Raw genomic sequence first — 21,144 nt, forward strand, 5'->3', positions numbered from 1 at the left:
CTGTCTTGAGCCCTGTTTTGAGAGAGGAAGCAGAGCATTAGTGATGCACAAACTGTCTCTCTGCACAGGGACAAGTTTTAATTCCTATTGTGCATAGGAATGTGCATACATCTGAAGGGCAGGGGAGGCGGAGACGCGTTTGCCTTTACAGCTGTTGGCAGCAAAGAAACACAGCGAGACTTGATTGAAAACACCTATCTTATTGTTTTACTAACTGCATTTTTTTTTCCTTTCTCATTTGTAGGTCTCAGACTCTGGATACTGGCTGTGGGATTTTTTTTTTTTATTATTATTATTTTTGATTGTTTTTTTCCCCTTTTCGGATGTGAATTGAAGGCCAACAGTTGAAGTGTTGGAAGCAAGTGCAGGAGGACGCTCACCTTGTTTTGTTTGAACCCTCGTTTGCTGGGATACTTTCAAGCCCTCCTTCACAGTCATGTGGTCATCACAGCTGCTGTTCTTCACAATGCTCTTAACACCGTTAGCCCATGGTGAGTGAGAGATGGTGTAAATTTGCCTGTCAGAAGAGAAGAGAGAATAGAAAATAGCAAGGATTTTGCCTCCATCTTTTACCTAATGGTGTGTTTTTTTCCAGGATGTTGATTTCTCTCCCCACTTCCACCCCAGGTCTTTAAATTCCCAGGCTATATTATGACTAGTTAAGTCCTGAAACAAAGAACTCTAGTCACACGTAAAGATTTCTGTTACCGATTTTAGCTGCTACATTAAGGCAGACTTTTTTTCTCATGCCCAAACCTATTCTGTTGCCTGTGTGTCACTGGGATTGTCTCTCTTGGCCTCTGCATGGAAATTAATTTCTCTTCTGTGAATACTGCTCAGTAAGGGGCTGCATGTCGCCCTTTAGCCATAGCTCCAGGGTAGGAGTTAGACTGTAATTTCAACCATTGCAGTGGATGTTTCCATGCTCTGCCAAAAGACGGAGGCTCCCATAATCTCAGTGACTCTGAGCCGAGAAGAACCAAAAATCAGTATAGTTGCCTTAGCCTGGCACGCTGTCTAACCCACCCAGCAATGTGGAGTCATTAGGTGTAGCACCATGCTGCACAGCTAGGCTGCATCTGAGAATGGAGCTAACAGCATCAGGCACAGCTGCTGTGCTGCAGGGATGTATGAGCTCTAGCAGAAAAATTTGGTCTTTTTATTAGCCAGGAAAATGTTAAGTGAAGTCTGACACGTTTAATTCTTTGGAGTAAGATTTTGAGGCCTGGGGTTGGGTTTTTTTGATACAAGAAACCCAAATGTAGGCCCCAGAAGTAAGTTGCCAGATTTCATAAGTGCTGAAGGGTTCAGGAGCTCCTGTTTGCAGTGATGGTCGCTAAATGCTCAGAGCAGAGCTTTGGCTCTGGCTCTGGCTGCCTGATTTTCCTTAGGCCTAAATGGAAGGTGAACTCTGCCAAGGATCTCATTTTAATTACAGGTCAATGGGAACATGTTTGTAAATAACATGACTCCCTGTATGTAGGCTGTGGGCCCCTGCTTTTAAAATATTCATCAGACTTTTTGTTCTGTACACGCACTGTGTATGTGCTAAGACACTAGAGCAAAATTTTACAGTGAAGAAAGAGGTTAAAAAATGAAATATGTGTAATTGGCTGAACATATCTATTTATAGAGCACAACCTGTCTGCTCATATCACTTATAACACCTTTGGGCACAAAGGTTATCTGTACTATTGTTCTTCAAGCGAAACTCCTCGCTGATGTGAAAATTAGAATGAATATTTAAATTGAGCCAACCAGTTGGAGTGGAATGATAGAGCTATTAGGAAAGGTGCTCTCCTTTCTTCTCCAGGAAAGTTAAATGCTAAATGTTTTGTAAATCTTTATAATTAAACAATATTAACAGTTAAAGCAATTAACAATTTAAATATGCCTCTGGCAGTTCTGTTTTAAATTCTTAATGCCAATGTAGCTGGAAAATCCTGCCTGATAGTCGCAGTAGAGGAAAATGTCACAAGTATCCTAGGAGTCGTATGCTGCAGATGAGCAAACACCAGAGATGCAGAAACTAGATGCCTGGAAATATTTCTGCCTTTTATGTTCTTCTACAAAGTAAACGTACAGGGTGGCTGCTGTGGTTTTTGTAGCAGTCAGTGGTGGTAAATCTGACCACCACACATCTAACCAACACACGTGTTATCTCATCCCTATAAATCGCTAGTAGAAGTGTGGTAGAGGGTCACAGCCACCTTTGAACAGTGGAGAGCGAAGACCTTTGGTCTGAGCCAAAGGACTTGGTTGGTTCTCCCTGTTTTGATCTCTAAGATTGGCCAGGATGCAGCTACCATCTCAAAACTTCGGCCTGTTGCTTTTCTTGGGGGAAGCAGGTACTGAGCGTGTGTCTGGTTGTTTAAGGATGGTATGTTCCTGATACTAAACGAAGGGAGAAGATTGCAGTTTAGCTGTGTGATGCGGTGTTCGATGGGTATGTTTGGTATCAGCTAGCGCTGGGCAGTCAAACCCATCCAGTCTCCCATGGGGACTGAAGGACACATGCATAAAAATCAGAGTTGTACTGAAGATTGGAATAAATAGTCCAATGGGGCTTCCAAAGCTTTGAAATCAGAGACTGAGTATCTGATGGCTTTCAGGTGCTCCCCCTTGCTGCCCCTCTCCCTGCAAGCACCTGCAGAAGGTTGCCTAAAGTGAATGGTAAACCGGTATCAATGCAGAGGTTCCTGCTAACCTGAAGACAGTATATGTGTGTTTAAACACATGCCACAGTCTCACCTTGCATATAAAAATAGTCCAGTGAAGCCCTGCTCCCCCCCCCCCCCACTTTAATAATCCCCTTTCACTGCATGCAGAAAGCTTTCATATTTTATGTTTAACAGGACTCAAGCATTTGAGTTCCTGTTTCATCAGCTGGAACAACTCCTGTCCTGTAGTGACTGCCAGAGTTGATACGAACTGCTTTTACAGACTGACCTCGCCGCATTTCATTCCCTTTTTGAGTTTCCTGACACAGTCCCTTCATCTGTAGTGGTAGCTACATTATAGACAGATTTCTTAGGCCAGTGATGGCAAAAATTTGTTGGGGGTTGGTTGTTTGTTTTGTTTGTTTTGGGTTTTTCTGAGGGGACTTTTTTTCTTTTTTTTTTTTTTTTTTTTTTTTTTAGCTGTCTCATTTCTTGGCGTATATTGTGTCTTGGGTTGTGATGACAGGTGTGGAGTCAAAGGGTGTATGACTTCAGTGCTCTGCAAGATGAAAAGTAATCTTCCAGGATACTGCCGTGGTACAATGTCATCTTGTTGATAAGCTGTAGAAATAATGAAAAGGGAAAAAGTCATGAATCCTTGCAGTTTCTCGGTGATGATGTTAATCTGCTGTATCCTAAATGCACAGGCACTGTACTGTCTAGTTTTGCTCAGACTGCTCTGAATCATAGCTCACAAAAAAAACTGAAACCATGTGAAATACTTGAGATAATAGCAGATTTGAGTAGTGGATGTTTTCTTTACTGTTGTCCTTCACTTGAATGGAAAATAGCTTACAGCTTGCGTAGACAACACAGCTCGGACTGGTGTAGAAGCCCCCAGAAAGCTATCCCCTCTTCTAAGCTCCGGCAAAGCCTATAAATCCATATGTTGGATAAAACTAAAGCTGTTATACAAAATTAGAGAATTAGCCCTGATAAAAAGCAACACTACCAGAGAATAAAATAATAATAATAATAATAATAATAATAATAATAATAATAATAGTAATAGTAATAAACAAAAAAAACCAATCAGAAAACACATCAGAAGCAACAACAACAAAAACAAAGGCTTTGTCATCCTTTGCAAGGGCTCTGCTATGGACAGGGCTTTTGCACCCCTGCTTCCTTTTTGCCCCTGTTTGGAAGCTTTTCCCAAAGCATCTAAAGGCCTGGACCCCCAGGAAAGTGCTCCTTGGCTTGCATCCCCCCATGTACACCTGAGCAAACTGATCCTCTTTGCCTGTAACAGGTGGATTTCCCAGAGGCATTTTCTGGAATGAGCAGCTGTTCTCATCTTCCTCAGCCTTCCTTCCCTTGACCCCAAACAAAGCTCTTTACCCACAAATGAACACCGTCAAAGTTCACCCGAAATGAGACGGACATGACCGGCAGCAGCTCAGTTTGCAAGCCTGGAGAGATGTACACCTGCTTTGTCACATTGCTGTCATGCTCATGTGTGGCTGAGAGTAGAGATTTAAAACTTCCAGACTGCTGGACAAAAATAATAATAGAAATAAAAGCATTCAGAACTGCACGCTGTTAAGAGCGGGATAGGAAGCATACCATAGTGATCGTTGTGGGGTGAAGTTTTGCATGTCTCCAAACAAGTAACTTATTTTAGGTTTTGGAAAAGAGCTGAAGGCCTATTGAATGCAAAGAAAGATCTTTATCATCCCATCAGATTGTTTTATTATTATTTATTTGAAATTTTTTTTTAAGGATTCTATTGTGTGCATAATTTCATGATGGGTAGTGAAGAATGATTATTTTTTTTGTTGTTGTTACTCTAATGCTTTAACAGTCTAATCCAAAATAGGACAAACACTTATTATTACTCAGATTAAAGCAATAATCCAAATTGCCCAGTTTCTGTTGGAGATCGTTACAAATGCAATAAAATGAACAGGCATGGCGATCTGCCTGTTTGCTCTGATGCTGAGGTCTCGCGCTGCAGTTGTGTCGTGAGAGTGAGCTGTCAGCATGCCGGTTCGTGCTTAGGCAAAAGTGTGGTGTCAGTTGTGGGGGTTGGTTCCTCCTTGGTCTTGCAGCTGCTTGAGGTTATTTTTCATATGTTTTAACCCTGCATTTGTTAATGGGTTGCAGACTGTTCCCTCCTGATGATCCGTGGGGTTAGTTAGTCATTGCTGTGATTACTTAGTTTTCTTAATCTTTTTCTCCATATACAGTGTGATTTTTTGGGGGGGCTAGAACCACACGCTTGCCCAAAGCTAAGCAAGACTGAAGCCAGAACAAGTTAGGCAATAATATAACAAAAACGTGGCTGAAATTACAGGACAGACAATAGGTATTTGACATTAGAGTAGTTTTGCTATTACAGCTAGGACAGGCTAGATGAGAGTCATCTGATCCTAGAGCAAGCTGCAGGTGCAGCAAAGGTTTCTTAAATAACTTTGGAGATAGAGCTAAGTTCAAGCTAAAATAGTTTCTAGTTCGGACAGAGCCTGACAAGTCCTGGAGCCTGCTGTTGTTATGGAGCTTGAGGCCTACTACTGACAGCTGACAGCACCAAACTGGCAGTTGCTGCTGGCCCAACTCTGAACTTCCAAAACCCAAGTTGCCTCCAAGAATTTATTTATGCAGATTTGAGGCATAGCTGTAAAGTGACCTTCCTGCATTTAGGGACAGATGCCATCTTGTCTCTTCATATGAGAATTAGTTCGAGATGGTGCTGAACTAATTTATCATTTGCAGAGTAGAAAATGAAATTTGAAGTCCTTTCAAGTCATCGCCGCTGCAAGGAAAAGAGCCTCATCTGCTGTCCTGTTCTGACCCTCTGCGCTTCTGCGCCATCTTCCCGATGTTTCTGGGAGAAAACCGTGGTGAGGGAGGGCTGCGTCTTTGTGAGAAGATGGCGCTGAAAGGTCAAGCTGATCTCTCTAGGCATTAGCAGGTCCTGATGCCGAGCCAGTTTCTGTGGGAACAGTGGAAATATTTATTACTGAACAGCACTGGTAGTTGCCTGGTGACAATGATTCTGTTAAAGCAAGCAGCATTATCTTTCTTGGGGGAATATACGATGCTAGCAAGCTGGTCCTTGGTGACAGAGTGCTGTTTAATGTGAGCTGAACATTTGCCTCACTACTATTTTAGTACAGTGGAAATACTGTCGCTGCTTAAAATACATACTGTGTTTCTTTTATACTTGTACAAGTGTTATGTTAGCTAGTGAATGGTGGATAATTGCCTTTTACTACAATACTCTTTATATAGTCAAAATGAAATACAAGAGACATGTTTTATTAGTTGTGAAATAGCCAAGTTGACTTCAAGGCTTCTGCCTAACTTCATTGTTTTAAAAGATTAATCATCCTTGAAATATTTATAATATTTGCTCTTCTTGGCAATTTGTATTACCTGCAGCTGTGCCACCTTTTCCGTAGTGGAACAAGTGATTGAGGAAGGCTTTTCCTGATAAAAGGGGGTGGCTGTTCTATGGATATACTACAGTGCTTTCATTAGCAGGAGTGTACTAAAATCAGGAGTATTAAGTTCCCCATGTGATGACTGACCAATCTATAAGCTGGTAGAGGGTGAAATTCAACCTCGCAAAGACTCTATACACCATTTAATTCTCACTTAAGCCATTAAGCAGTGCAGAGGTCTGTGTGCGGACCCACTTCTTTCATGTCTAAATTTCACACTAAATAAGGAAGGAGATTTTAAGGGGATTTTCTGATAATGTTTTTTTTTTTTTTTCTTCAGTGTTTGGCAAGTGTGTCTGCTCGTAGCATCTTCCTGTGTTATGGAGGGAAACAAGATCTTGTACTATTTTCACTTGCCGTTCATACCAAAGCACGCTTTCCATGGGACATGCAATCCTTAGCTATTAGCACAGCTCTAGTTGCAATGAAGCTGGAGCTATAGGAGTTGGACTATAGAAGGAGGCTGGTGACTAGGGCCCAAATTAATGCATGGAAGTTATCCTTTCTATAGGCTTCTTAACATGTATGACATACAGCAGCATGGCACGTGGGTTTCTTTCTGAGCTATAGCAGTAGAAAATGTGCTTGCGCTCACAGCAATAGGAAGGGGGGGAGTTGTGTTACTGTGCAGGCCTATAACCTCCAATGCTTGTTTCATTTGTAATCATTTCCTGACAAGACTGGTTTCTGATCTCTAGTGACCAACTCTGTGCACTCTGATTATTTTTTTTTTTTTTTTTTTTTTTTGGTAGCGTTAATTAAGCCATAAGACGTGACAGCATGTGAATTACAGTGTAGTAATTCACGCCCAGCACATTCAGGCACAAAGATGAAGGCCAAATGGCCTCTGTGCAGCTAAGTGTGAATTATTGTACCATAATTTAATTCCCATTATATTTTACTGTGATTATAAAAATGTTTTTGTTAGTGAACTTCTTTAAGAAAAGTTACTTTTTAAAAAACAGAATTGAAAAGTACAACACAGATCTTGTCACAAAGAGGGGTAAGTAGCTTTGGGAGATCGGGAGTTTTGATGAATCCTGAAAATTTATATTTGTGCAGTTATTAACCCTACCTAATGAATGGGTCTTGTGGTGCAGACATCTGCTGTGTAAAAAACTGACCTAACTCTAACTATTCCTTTCATATCAGCTGCCAAGCATTTGCTAAGTAGGATGACTAGGTTTATTTGTTCCTGACCTCGTCTTGATTTGATCTGGAAACCTTAGCTCGCACCCAGTCTCTCGAGCCTTCCAATCTTTTTCCAGTTCAGGCTATGCAAATGCGCACGTCAGACACTCCTATTACGGCCGGCACATTTGGTTTTGGTCCTAGTGAGCGCTGAGTGAGTAGAGAGGATGGGTTGTCTGCAGCAGTGTGGAAGAGCACTGGAGGGACCAGGCTGGTATGCCTGCTCTGCTGAGTGTTGGGAAGAATAAGCCAACCTGGAAAGTGGCTTGGGTGGTACTAGAGAAGGCTTGGGCGGTACTAGAGAAGAAAAACAAAAGGGCCATGAATGCCTTAAAAATCTTTCTCAATGTTTGCTTAAGGGTTACCAGGATAAAATCCTCTTCCCGATGAATTGCTTTTAAAGAAATTAATGAAGAGCAGCCATGTACTTGGCACACTGGTCACTGAGATGACAGGATCTCTGGGGCAGTGCCTGGCTTTCTCCTGGGATTCAGGAGGATTCATCCACGCTGATCCTGCTGAGTCTCTCCTGCAATAGTCCCTGGCTAGCAAGCACTGTTAGCCAGCCCTGTCCCCGACTAGTCCTTGTCATAGCAAGGTGCAGAATAAATAAGCAATAGCTATTAAAAGTGGGCTCTTCCAAGGGACTTCCTCTCTGAATAGGTTTTACTTGCGCTCTCAGCAACTTCTAGCTGATCAGGATATTGATGCGGCTGGGGCTGTTTCACTTTTGGTGGATATCTGGGGTTTAGGAATATTACTGCAGCCCAATGAAAAACCATGATAATTTTACATGTAAGCAGTAAGTGTCTGTGATATGATTACTATGGCTTTAGATGTAAATACTTTAAAAAAAAAAAAAAAAAAATCAACCAACCAAACGAAAAAACCTGCTTGACTTTTCCAAATAAACACATCAGAATAATCTTTTTACACGTCCTTTTGGAGTTAATAATCCCAAGCAACCAGCACTGAAAAAGGTAGTGGGTCAAAGCTGACTAATATGGGTACAGCCGTGCCTTAGACAATACCCAGAGGTACCATGGAGCACCAGGAATATTTTCACAGCTGCAGCTATCTCTGCATGTGAGAAGGCAGCTTGTCCCCTGTCTTCCTGGACATGCAGGATACTCCAAAGGGACTGGTGTGGGGCAAGCCAAAGTTGAATGAGGCTGGTGCAGTAGAGAAAGGAGCAGAAATGCACAGCTTCCCTTTCCTCATCCCAGAAAATAGGGGAGATGATTGCCTACTCATTCCTTGTTTGCTTTCACCTATTGCATTATTACCTGAATGGGAAAATGGAGATCTATTTGGCTAATTGCTAATCCTACCTAATACTTTGTTAATGCTAAACTTCCAGATAAAGCTTTTATGTGATGAAGATGACAGGAAGCTACCAGGGGTTGGCGAGAGCCTGCTGTTCTGGGCTGTGTAAAGGGGTTTGATGGATGAGGCTGTGCATCTTTTCCCCAATACTTGGAGAAGTGCAGGACCTGAAGACAGCTTCACAGATAAAGTAGATGCATAGTGCTAGGGCAAAGCCACCCTTCCCAGCAATGCAGGTGGGGAGCCATGGCCAGGTTTTGAAAGCACAAGAGCTTGACATGCCCGTCCTTCCCATGCAGCTGTAACACCTCTTTTTCTGGATGTGAATATACCCACAGATGGGATGTCACTCCTGTTTCTCTTCCTAATAACTTCAGCTAAGCTTAAACCATTGGAGTTGGAGGGAAAAAAAAAATACTTCTGAGGGTTGTCTGGCCCTAGTTCTCTCATCATATAAGCTGGGCATGTTGAAGTACTTTAAGCTAAAATGAGAAAAGAGTGAGAGTGAGGGAATGAATTATGGCCACCTTCATTCTCGCACCGCCTCCTCAATTGCTGCTAACCTGCTCCCACAAGATCTGGGCAAATCTGCTGTTTTCCTCTTAGAAAGAGCACCCTTGGCCCAGCAAGAACAGCAAGCAGAAGCTCTTTATTGCACATGAAACTGCTGATTCTGTGGAAGAAATCTCTAACATCCATTTTATCAACTTCACAGTCACGTTAAATGAATCCTAGAGCCATCTGATGTTTATTACCCCATGGCACATTCACTGTTGTTCAGTTGGTTCTTTTAGTGATCATGATTTCTTGAATTGGTTATGTTGCTTGGTAATGTGGTTTTATTTGAATTTGGAAGAGATCTCCTGCTGCTCAATGAGCAACTCATCTGGGAAAGACACTCTGGGACGGGAAGAAATTAAAAGCATGTTGGAGACTTCAGAAGCTTTTCCCTACTTTGAATTTCCCTGATTCCAGGAAATTGTTTGGTGCTGGGCAGCCCCCTCTGAATATCCCTCCCAGTGCCTGGCAGGACCAGCTCTGTTCTCTCATGAATCTGCTCCAAGTTGTGGGATGCTCAATGGGTTTTTAGCCAACACCACACAGATGGTGCAATCTGTCCATCGCAGAAAGCATAGGACTAGGCTGGTGGATTTTTAGTTATGGTGCAGTATTGAATGTGTACCGTAACTCAGGGAACTGTAATCAGAGCAACATCTACTTTTATATATCTCCTCGTGCTTTGCTGTGTTGGGCTGCTTTCTGCAGTGCCTGATAGTGTTGGGTGCCTTGCTACACATCTTGAGGTGTGAGTTTGCTTCACGTAAGAGTCATGGATGTTAAAGATCCTCCCCAGTCAGTCTGTGCATTAGAGTGGGCAGAGGAAGAGGTAAGGGCATCGTCACTCCCTTCTATGCCGTAATCTGTAGAAACCGACATGCCTGATGGATTGTAGAAGCTCAGGCAAATTATTGCTTGTTCTTAAATCTCCAGAACATGGAGCCATAAATAAATGGCGTTTTTAAACGGAGTTTTTGGGGTCTGATCCAAATCCCACGGCAAGTCGGTGATTCTATGTAAATGCACTTTCAATCTGGTCTGCTCAGCCCAGAGGGGTTATTTTGGGGAAGGCTGGAGTGTAACATGGAAGAGATCATACCCTGGGCTTGTCTTTGCATTATCTTCTCTCAAATGTGGGTGCTTGCAGTGAGTTGACCAGGTTGTGGGCTGCTCCCCTGCCCCAAGAGCTGCAGTGTTGGCTTGATTCTTATTCTCTTGGGAGAATGTTCCCCTTCAAGCTCTTCTAGGAACAATTAGCAGTCATCAGTGCTGCTGATTTAAATGAGGATTGCTGCCCCCCCCCCCCCCCCCCCCCCACTCTTGTTGCTGAAGATCTGTCTCCAGTTTTTAATTCACAGTGTTTTGTTTCTATTAGTGAAATGCTGGAGGCTGCAGTAAGGGCTGATTTAGTATCAAGAGAGCAGATGACAAAAAGGAAAGTAGCTTTTGTAAGTCAGTCTTGTGTAACAGTCCTCTCTCTAGCATGGTGGAGGGGGAAATGTGCATGTCGGTTTATAAGCAAGGCAGGTAGACTAGCTGTGCTAGTTGGGCTGAGTTGGAGTGGGGCTGGGTGCTTAGCTCCTTTGCAGTTCAAGGTGTGGATGAACAAACCCACGTGGCAGTGTCTCTACAGGCAGGGAAAACCAGGGCGGTGCTCCACAAAGCCAGGGGCTGGTAGTAACCATGCTAGCTGTTGCTTGCCGTGCATGTCTCAAAATGCGTCGTCCCCCTTCCCCTAACATGTCTGCTCCTCTGCTGGAGGGGAGCATTCAGCACTGGTGCTGACAGGCATTCCTGCGAGCAGGAATCCCCCTTATTCCTCCAGTGGAGGCACAGCTCCGCTGTGCAAGACAGATTTCATGGCCGAGTCCTATTTATCGCTTAAAACAATATTTTGCTATCATTGCTGCTCGCTTCTATGGGAATGTAATTCATAGCATGTTTTAAGGAAGAATGCCTACTTGTAATAATTGTAGGAAAATCCAGGTCACTGGATTTTTTTTTTTGAGTTTATTTGTGTGTGTGTGTTTATATATATATATATATATTTTTATATATATATATGCATGTGTGTCTGTGCTTTATGCATAATCTTCACACTGTATATATAAATAAAGCTATAGAGAGCTAGTCTATCTAAAGTTGGAATAATGCAAGGAACTTTTAACATGCCTTCATTTCATTGATGTGACTTGAAATCTGGCCTGTCATCGCAATTCGTAATCTTACAGGCATAGGCAATTAAAAATCTTACTATTAGATATTACTCTGGGGGAATTCTGAGGACTAAGAAATCTAATAATGTTTAGTTGTTTTCCTTAATTTGATTGGAAAAAATAAAAAAATAATTTGGCCTCTTGGTCAGATGCCAAATACATAATGAATTTGTATCATCAGCAGACACCTTAGAGTCTCCAAGCCCTGCTGACAAAAGTGCTTGGAAGTCGTGTGTTTCAGTATCAGACAGCCATAAAAAAAAGAAAAAAAAAAAAAAAAAGTACTTGCTTACCTTTATGCTTGTGTCTGACAAAACAGATCTGGATGTAGATTTTGAGAGCTGATGAGTTCTTACTTGTGAGAAGCTATTTTGGCATGTCCCTAGGATTTCTACCTCTCCTGACACAAAGCGGTTGCCGTGAGGCACCGCAGGCACATCCTTGCATCCTGACAGCTACAATCCTTGTTTCAGATAGTGTACCTGAATTCACAGGAGCCTTAGATTAAAGGGGTGGAAGACAATAAAATGGAGGAGATGATGCACAAAATGGATGAACCTGTATGCTCTGTTTAGTGTCCTTGGGGAACTGAATTAAAAATGAGGGCGGGAATCCTGTTTAGTAGAAACCCAAACAGTTTAGACTATTTGCTATATTCCATGATTTGTAGCACTGGTGCCAAAAACTTCCTGGCAGGCCCCAGAAGGTAGGACTGCTCTATTTTGATGCCTGGCTTTATGTGCATTTGTGTTTTGTCCTGCGTGGTCTTTGCCCCGGTAATGCTGGCTGTCCCCCATTCACCTATATAATATCTGAGCTCTTCCTGCCTTTCTGTTGCTAGGGCGTTGGATTGTGGTCTTTCTCCTCTAACCAGCAAGCAGTTCTTGCAAAGCATAGTAACTTAATTATTTGGGGTCTGCACTGATTAGCCTCACATCTTGAGGCTACGCAGACTCTCAGCCGGGGAACATCTGGTGACAACCCTGTTTCTCAGGGCCCTAGCCCTTGCACAAATACAGCCTCTTTCTTTTTTGGATAGTAAATATATGACAGATGTGAAATTCTGCAGCTCTTGGGGGAGTGCTGACATGTTGAACTTCATTATCCCTCGTTGGCCAATTCGCAAAATGCAATCAAGAATAACTTTTGAGGAGGGCTGGCGTATCTAATATCACTCTGGAACGCTATTACGGTGAGAAGCTTAACGAAGGACATGCTTAGGGCACAGAAAAGTTGGTACAAGGAGATGGGATCAGTCTCTCTAGCACTCATGAAAATGCAGTCCATTAAAAAGGGTGAACTTTGAATTCAATGGGAGCTGTGAGGTACAAACCTCTGTGAGAGTGACCTGTGACCAGTTCAGGTGCCAAGACCATTGTAGTACACTTCACCGCAGCGTGTGATTTTTTTTTTGATGGTTTACACTGAGATACAGCAATCTCAATATCTTATGGAGGTGGTAACTGCAGAGCTGCCAAATGTTCTTCAGTTTTTATAAAGATATTCATTGGTGGTTATACAGTAATAATGCTTAAACTGCTACAGCATTATGGCTGAAGCCAAATACACATATAAGATATAGGGTAGCCAGATATACTAGCTGGAAAGTAATAGTAATGCTAGTTAGAGCTGTAGGAAGAGTTATAGCAAAGGTGTTTTTTCGGGGGAAGCCTGGGGGAATGTTTGTTTATAAAGCTGAATATGTAGCTTTGACAACATTAAAAAAAAAAAAAAATGTATTTTGACTCTGAGTTTGCTCTGATGTCTCAGGTGAGTTGCAAATCCCACAGCTTGGTGCGTTGTTCTCTCCTGGCCAGGCTCCTTGTCTGAAATGCATTTCCTGGGGTGACCCACCTTCCCTCAGCAGGCTAAGAGAGGAGGTGCCAGACTTGACTTCAGTTAAGCTGTGCAAAACAAAGACCATATATGCAGACACTACAAGTTCCTCAGTTCTTGAGCAGAGAGGTTGACCAAGTTCTGCTTTTATTAGATTATAGAGTTCAAAGCAAAGTTTAGGAGAAAATCATGCAAAGAAAGTGAACGAACTGTGAAACCTATGTACTTCATGCCAATAAAAGAATGCTATTGTATAGTAGAGGGAGCGAAGGACTTTTCTCATTATAAAGATGCTTAATAACTTACAAACACTATGAACAACTTTCTTTTTTCCTCCCTCACCTTCATTCCCTTTCTGCTTCCCAAACAAGGAGCGGAGAACCCAACACTCATCCTTCCGCCACCCACCACCCCCCCCAAATACCAAACCCAGAACATCATCTTGTCTGCGGAGAATTGTCACCGTTCCTCAGAGGCTGTCTCCAGGGTAACTTTGTTTGCGAGGTCCTCGAGGGGATACTGCCCTTCAGGCTGTGTTCTGGGAAACAAAGCTTTTGCCTTATGCCCTCAAATACATTGTATTATAATGCTTTGACTATATCTGAGCACTCACTTGAACCCTGCAGAACGCCCAGGACCGTCATGCCAAAGTGGGGCAGGATTGAATAGGTGTCAACAGGATGTCTTGCTAGCAAATGTAACTGGTTATGTATTAAAATAGACATTCAGTGAAGCAAGATACTGCCTTGAATACAGAGGTATCTGGTTTAAAAGCATGCTCTTTGTTTCTGTGCTGTTCAGAACAGTTCCTCTCTTTGTGTTGTTCCTTGCTGAGTATTAATTGATGGCCAGTTAACTAATTGACTCCCTTTCAAATAGAGAGCTGTAGTAAATAATTTATTACTTGACTGGGAGGTTATGTGATGGCTGAGACTGTTGGTGTGGCACATGCAATCTATCCCTTTAACAGGAAGAAAGGAACATAAAAAAACATCTTAATTCTTCTCCTGCAACTTCAGTGCAGATCATACATCAGGAAACTCTTTTCCTGATGTACCTGGGTCCAGTGCAAAAAGACCTGAAAAGTCAGAAAACTTGTCCATCCCTGCGCTTCTAGGAAATGGTCTGAAGAGATTTCTGTGGTGCTCCTTGGGGGAGATACACAAACTTTAGTTTGTGTAACTTGGGGGAGTTAAACAAACTTTATCATTCTGAAAAGATAGCTTGTTTCATGGGCAAAGGAAATAACGGAGACTGATTTCTTATTTTGGATTCTCTCCTTCACTGGAGAAGCTAGTAGGATCTGTCTTTGCTGCCAGGCTGCTCACTTCCATGAAACTTGCAGAAATTGAATTATTTATGGTCTCTGTCCTTTTTGCCAGACAGGGTTCCAAACAGACAACAGGCTAAAAGTGGTTAGGGGGATACTGTCCAGCAGACATGGTCTGCAAGCTCATCTTAGCTTCAGTACCCTTGGAGAATGAGCCAAAACAAGCAAAAAAATCATCCCTTCCGATACGCAGTTGGTTCATGACTGCCTGCTGCTTCCTTGTGTGGATGACATCTGCTGGCCCAACTTCTTCTCCTTCTCTGCATTACCAAGGTTGAGAACTGTAGGGGCTGTAGTCCTTTCTGGCCTCAAATGTAAAAAGTCAGCATTAAGGGAAACGCAGGCCATCGGTGTAGTCATGCGGGTTCAGTCTAGCATTGCAGAGGCCTCGTACAGCTTCATGTGACCATTGCAGCATGAGTTGTTTTATAGTATTAGCTGCTGATTGCATATAATCTGTCAGCAGCACTCATGGCTGAGCAGAGCGAGGGTGCTGTGGATGCTGTGGAAGTCTTTTTGTAGAGGTGGGGGTCTATGAGGCAAATGCTACGGCACCATTAAAATTATGTAACGATGCTGTTGAAATGAAACCCTATAGGGTGCTATTACAGATACGGCTTCATTTTCACAAAGTTTCTGGACTTGACACCAGTTTCCTTAATTTGACACCTCTTTGTTCAAACAGAATATCAAAATGGCACTTAAATTACACTGTGAGTGAAGAGCTTAATAATAACCATGCAGTGTAATGTGTTTAAATTAAAGCACAGTGTTGTTTCAGTCTGGGGTTTCAGATTTAACTTTCAAATGCTTTTCATCTCTGTATTGCAAATTTGACAGATGCCTTTTATTGGTAGAAGGTTGTAAAGACTATTTTCATTTACCTGACCTAAAGGACACAGCGTTTATTTGCGTTTGGGCGGGAGTTTGCAGCACACTGAATTAGCAGTAAACTGATACTTTAGTTCTTGTGTTTTTCAAAAATAATTCCTCCCAGGCTTTGAATTTTTTTTCTTTTTTTAAAATACCATAGTGTATTTATACAAAGCATATTTTGTTTTTTCAGACAAAGAAAGCCCATTTTCTGTTCAGGAGATCGTATGGAAATTTTCACAGACTAATTGGCAACACTCAAAAAAAATCATGAAATAGAAACAGAATAATGTTCTTTGAGACTGCTTCTGTATTCCTTTTGGATCATAACTTGACTGCCTTAAATTTCACGTGTGTAGAATGTATCAGCGTTGATTTGCAATGCAGACACCCGGTGTGCTGTGTAGCTTATGGATATGCTTCGTACTATTAGTATTTGTATCCTGTGCTATTTTTATTATATTCCATCTTTAATTTTGCTGCTACTACAAGCTCAAATCTGCAGAGGCAATAACGAAAAATTGGGAAACATTAAAATCCAAGTGTCCTTGGCATGGTGAATGTGACTAAACAGCCCCCGCTGCTGAGGTGCTGTAACTTTATCATGCTTGTACTCTAAAGTCTTAAGAGCCAAAGACTGCTTGCTGGATAATTGTACAGTACCTAGCACAACATCTTTGCAGGCTAGGTACTATCTAAGTACATTTCATTTTTCATTTCATTTAATCTTCCTTGTGCCAACATCTATTCCTCTCCGTCATTTGTAGCTATTTCCATCTGCTTTGTGGTGGTGGTGCGATCAACTATTTTATCTTCCCTGCAAACATTTCTCCATTAGATTTTTATGGATGCTGTGGTTTCTACTTGACGACTTCACATGGGAGATTTGCGTGAATGTGTCTGAAATGTGGGCAGCGCGCCTTTTTTGGTAACAATGTAGTAGTCTTACATGCCATGTACTGAAACCTTAGAATTGGCACTTGTAGATGCGAGTGATATTTTAGTAAGTGAAAAGCAGAAGTTAGAATGAAGAATTTGAGGAGGGAATAGGCAACTGTGTGTCTTAATGCTCTTAACACAGAGTAATTTTTCACAACTGTGGTTTCAGCTACAATCTCTCCCAAAGGTCACTTAGCTGTGAGAGGCGGGCAAGGAATTGTCACAGTAATGCTGTAAATGTGCCTTTGGGGATGCTGCACGGCAGCAGCACGAATGGGCGCTGCACCATGTGCTGGATGGGGATCGATTTCTGAACACATCGTGGTGTGCTTCATGCGGGACCCTTCTTGGTCACCGGGTGCTTTCTCCTTGGGCGATCTCCAGACAGGGGAGAAGGCAAAGAACCACAACTGTAAAACACTCGTGCCCTGGCAATCTCTCCCCCTTTTCACCTGGGCTCAGAGGGTTTATTCGTTTGTTGATTAATCCATTTATTTTCAAAATGGGCTGCCTGCTTTCTCTGACTGGTCTTGGATAATGATAAATTGAGGAGGCAGTCCTTCTCAGAATAACACTCTTTTTGGTGTTATTCCTTGCCTGAGGTGATACTTTTCTGCCTGGTGAACAGAGTGGTGTTACAGAGTGGTATCTAAAGAGGAGCAACAGCTGGTCTTTGTGTGCATCACTAGAGATGGGAGAGGCATATGGTATCGGGGATACTCTTCCCCAAGGAACTGAGATAAAAACAGCAAAACCCAACCTTGTTGTTGCATTGCATCCTGGTGCTTGCTGAAGTCTAAGCTATCCCCTGCTCCCTTCCCACCTCTGTGGAGAATGATCTTTGGGGATGTCCAAGAAAATGATCCAGGAAAAATACTTGTTTTAAGTAAATTCTGCCCTTAATGGCTCTTATTAAGTATTTGCCTAATTTTGGATCAGCTAGTTTAACAGCAAGCAGGGTCATCACCAGAACCGGTGTATGCATATAGATCCCTGCTGAGATGCAAATAGTTTCTGAAACTCTTGACGTTAAAGACACTATAAAAATGCTGAAAACTTTCAGAGAGGGAATAATTCACTTGACTCATGATTTAAAAAAAAAAAAAGAAAAAAAGAAAAAAAGATTTCCTATTTTGAGATTTGACATTTTTCCTACTGCAGCATGATTTTTCCTATCAGAGCCAGCTGTTAGCTGAGTTTTGGTGGAGACATATTCAATATGTGCTTGTTAAGAAAACTCTATCATTGTGAGGGCTCCTGGAAACCTCTTATTTTTCATTTGCCCTCAGTGGATGGAGAAAAAGAGACCCACATGAAAAATGTGATTTATATGTCTGATGGCCAGGCCAGAAATTGGAACAATATAAGAAGAAAAATAGTTACTTCTTTTAAATCATTTGGGGGTTCGGGTGTCAATTTTCTAAGGGGAAACTTCTAACCAGGAGGAAAACTCTTGACTAAAACCAGCTCAGATTAAACTATATTTCACCATGAGTCCAAATGAAATGTTTTATTTTTCCCTTTTAGATTCTTTTTAAAATAATGTTTCAGTCTAACATTCTCCTAGATGATTTCAAAATAAATTTCCAGAAGGTACTTGGCAACTTTAGAACTGCTTTTTGGTGACTAGACTATTTAAATGAAAAAAAAATTTACTGTGTGTTAGGCAGAAAAAACTCATCTCCTGAATCACTGAATTTGGCATCATTGACTTATATCTCGTGATATTTTGCGGCATGTCTTGTGATATTTTGTGTTTTTCTTAGAAGACCTACTGTGTAGAAATAAGTGATTACCTTAGGCTTTCAACTCCGTTTAAAAACAAAAAAAACCCCTGTATTTCCCTCAATCTAGTGCAGGGAGCCTTTTGAAGACATGACTTAAAGTTGGTGCCTCTCTAAGACAAATAAGAATTTGACTTAGGTGACTACAAATAGTGATACGCACGTATCTGTGAAGTTCTCTGTCATGGTAGGCTTTGTTTTGCTTTCCTGTTTGCTTCTTGTGAGATTCATGCTACTCTTCAACTTAACAAAAATTAGGGTTATCTGCTAAGGGTTGTGGTCAGTGGAGAGAGATTTACTTCTCGAGAGGCCTGCATCTTTTTTAACCTGAGTTACATGAGTAATGGCTTAGGCTGTAAAGGACACATGAGGAGGTTGGCAGTGGATGCAATTAAGTAACAGGAAAATCTCCGTTACAGGCTCATAGGACTGGGCTGTTGCATGCACAAATCCTAACCCTTCAGTTACTTTTCATGCTCCTTGCCTTTTCCCGCATCGCTGCCTTCCTGCTCTTCTTCAGTGCACCCCTTCCTCTCTCGCGAGCTGCTTGTCGCTCTTGCTGCTCCTTGAAGGGCTGCTGGTACATGTGGCAGAAACGTGAGCTGGGTCAGGGGGCTGGAACAGCTAGGAAAAGTGATGAGCTCTGAGAGAGATTACAGGGTTTTAAAATAAATTAAAATGAAATGAAATTGCCTGTCTTGGGAGGGTGAGGCAAATGCTTTCAAATTTAGGCCTGTGCTGATGTGGGCAACACTTGAAGAATATGTTCAGTTGATTTGACATCATGGGGTAGTTTAGCAGATGAATGCCACCACTGACTAGTGTTTGATGCCATTTGTTAATGTCGGCAAATAGCAGGTTTGGGGAGCCAGAGCAAAGGCATGCAGAATGTAGAAATAACAAGTAGTGGATGGAAGGCAACTTTTCGTCAGTTTGGACCATGCTACACACTAGAGCACAACAAACAGATTATAACTGGGTAGTAGCTAGAACCAAATAAGGAGAAAAAGTGAATGTGGTTGGTTTTTTTTTTTTTTTTTTTTTTTTTTTTGCTTACTACGCAGATTACTTTTCAGTCTTGACTGCTAAGGCTGTTGTATGCAGGAAGACAGGTTTTACAAGCACAAGAATCGCTCGTGTGTCATGTCAGACTTGTATGGCAAAGAGACAACAAGCACTCAGGTGCCTCATCTTGGTGGGTTTCACATTTTATGAGGTGATTTGTCCTTTGCTTTTTAATGCTCTTCTAAGCCTATAGTAAGACAAAGTTGGTCTGAGTGACTTAGCCAGAAGAATGGATGGAGAGTAGCAGAAGGCCCCAAAGGCTTTCATGACCTGCAGTGTCAGAGCAATGATCTCCAGTGTCCATGGGTACCAAAGGCACACAAATGCATCCTTCCATGACAGTCTTGATAGCTTTGGCTGACTTCGACTAATGTGTCAACTGACAGCCGCTGGCATGTAAGCAACACAATTAAGCTGTAGACTTTAGAGATAGAGAAATTAAAACCTGAATAATAATATACTTTTTTTTAATGTATCGTTTCCTACAAATTTTACGGTGCAACTGGATGCAAAGTACATTTGTTTCAGTGTGTATCTGAATGCAGAACTGTGTTCCTGTTACTGGCTTCCTCGGTCTTGAAATATCAGTATCCTCTAATGTAGACTCCCAGACAGTGGGACAGTGCGGTGCAACCAGAAGACTTATGGAAAAATGCAAGCGCTCGATGCTAAGCAGTCTGTAGGAAAAAAGGTATGAAAGCACCTTTACAGGTACATCAGCACTGAGGAGAGATGCCAGAAAGGTAAAGGAGTGCTGCATGCGTGTATTTGTCAACATAGATGTCTCTAGAAGTCTATTATTAATTAGAAAAGTGTTCCACTACAAATTATGAAAATTAGCAGGAGACTGATTTCAGTTACTCTCGTTTGCTCTCATTAACACTTTAGCATAATGTGCACTTCAGTCAAATAAAGAATGGAACCTTTTTTGTGCCTTTTGAGAGTGCCTCAAAAAGGACCTTGATTTATACTCTACTTTTTAGCCTAATTAAAACTGATGATTAAAACATGCAAGTCCCTTAAGATGACTGTGCTAAAGTGATATTTTTTTTTAAATAAGCTGAATAATGTTTAATGTTCAGGGTAAAACTGTCTGAAAATGGAATTACAGCGTCTCATTATGTTTTGTATTTAAACTTAAGTAATTAACATCAACACCACCACTGATTGTGGATATTATTGTGGAAGATTATACACAGTTACTGAAATCACATATGAATGACTGTACAGAAACACACAGCCTTGGGCCTCGCATCTCCAGTGTCGAATAACAGGGTGGCAGCCCTTGTCTCACCTGTCTCCAGTCTCACCCAGAAACTCATCAGACCTGACTGTGTGCCTGCCGTGCATTTTGGAGGGGCAGTCGCTGTGTGCGTAGAAGTGCCCCGCTGAGCTCTATCTTTGTTGGGTCAGGTAGTGATGGGAATGAAGGAGCTGCAACATCAGACATTCGATGTGACGTCTTGTGGGTTTGGTGACTGGATCTTGTGTTATTTCAGGCTAACTTCCAGATTAAAGCTTCCCTTACATGCTGATTTAGGCCTTGATATGTTCTTGATGACACTTCTCCACCTCTTCTTTTAGAAATCTCAAATTTGCTATTGCTGTTTGAAAATGCAGACTTGCTTTTGTCTGTCTGCGTTTATGTTTTTGCTGCTTCCACTCTAAGTACAGAGGGGTTTACCCTGCATGAGCAGAGCTCAGTCCCCCTTCTCTACATTCATAAGGGCTCTTCTTTGCCGCCAGACTACTCAGAAGAGCAGAGGCTGGACAGAAGAAGCTGAAATCTTGGAATGATCTTCCTTCTCCTTGATAGCATTGTTTCCAGCACTTCTTAGGGCTGCACAGGGGGCTCTCCAC

At 41.9% G+C, this 21,144-nt stretch overlaps 1 protein-coding gene across 12 annotated transcripts in view; it reads left to right on the forward strand.

Moving 5' to 3' along the window:
* Nucleotides 1–436: 436 nt before the first annotated feature.
* The window catches only part of ADGRL3 (adhesion G protein-coupled receptor L3), a gene marked incomplete at both ends in the record, with an annotated part of 327,767 nt that continues 307,059 nt past the window's right edge, over nt 437–21,144 (forward strand). For all 12 annotated transcript variants that reach the window (XM_082315697.1, XM_082315704.1, XM_082315703.1 and 9 more), the window contains one exon: nt 437–491. In XM_082315697.1, the coding sequence (XP_082171823.1) occupies nt 437–491 (55 nt within the window). The remainder of the gene's footprint in view (nt 492–21,144) is intronic.

This window comes from Platalea leucorodia (assembly GCF_965183815.1).
Source record: "Platalea leucorodia genome assembly, chromosome: 6".
Classification (NCBI taxonomy): domain Eukaryota; kingdom Metazoa; phylum Chordata; class Aves; order Pelecaniformes; family Threskiornithidae; genus Platalea; species Platalea leucorodia.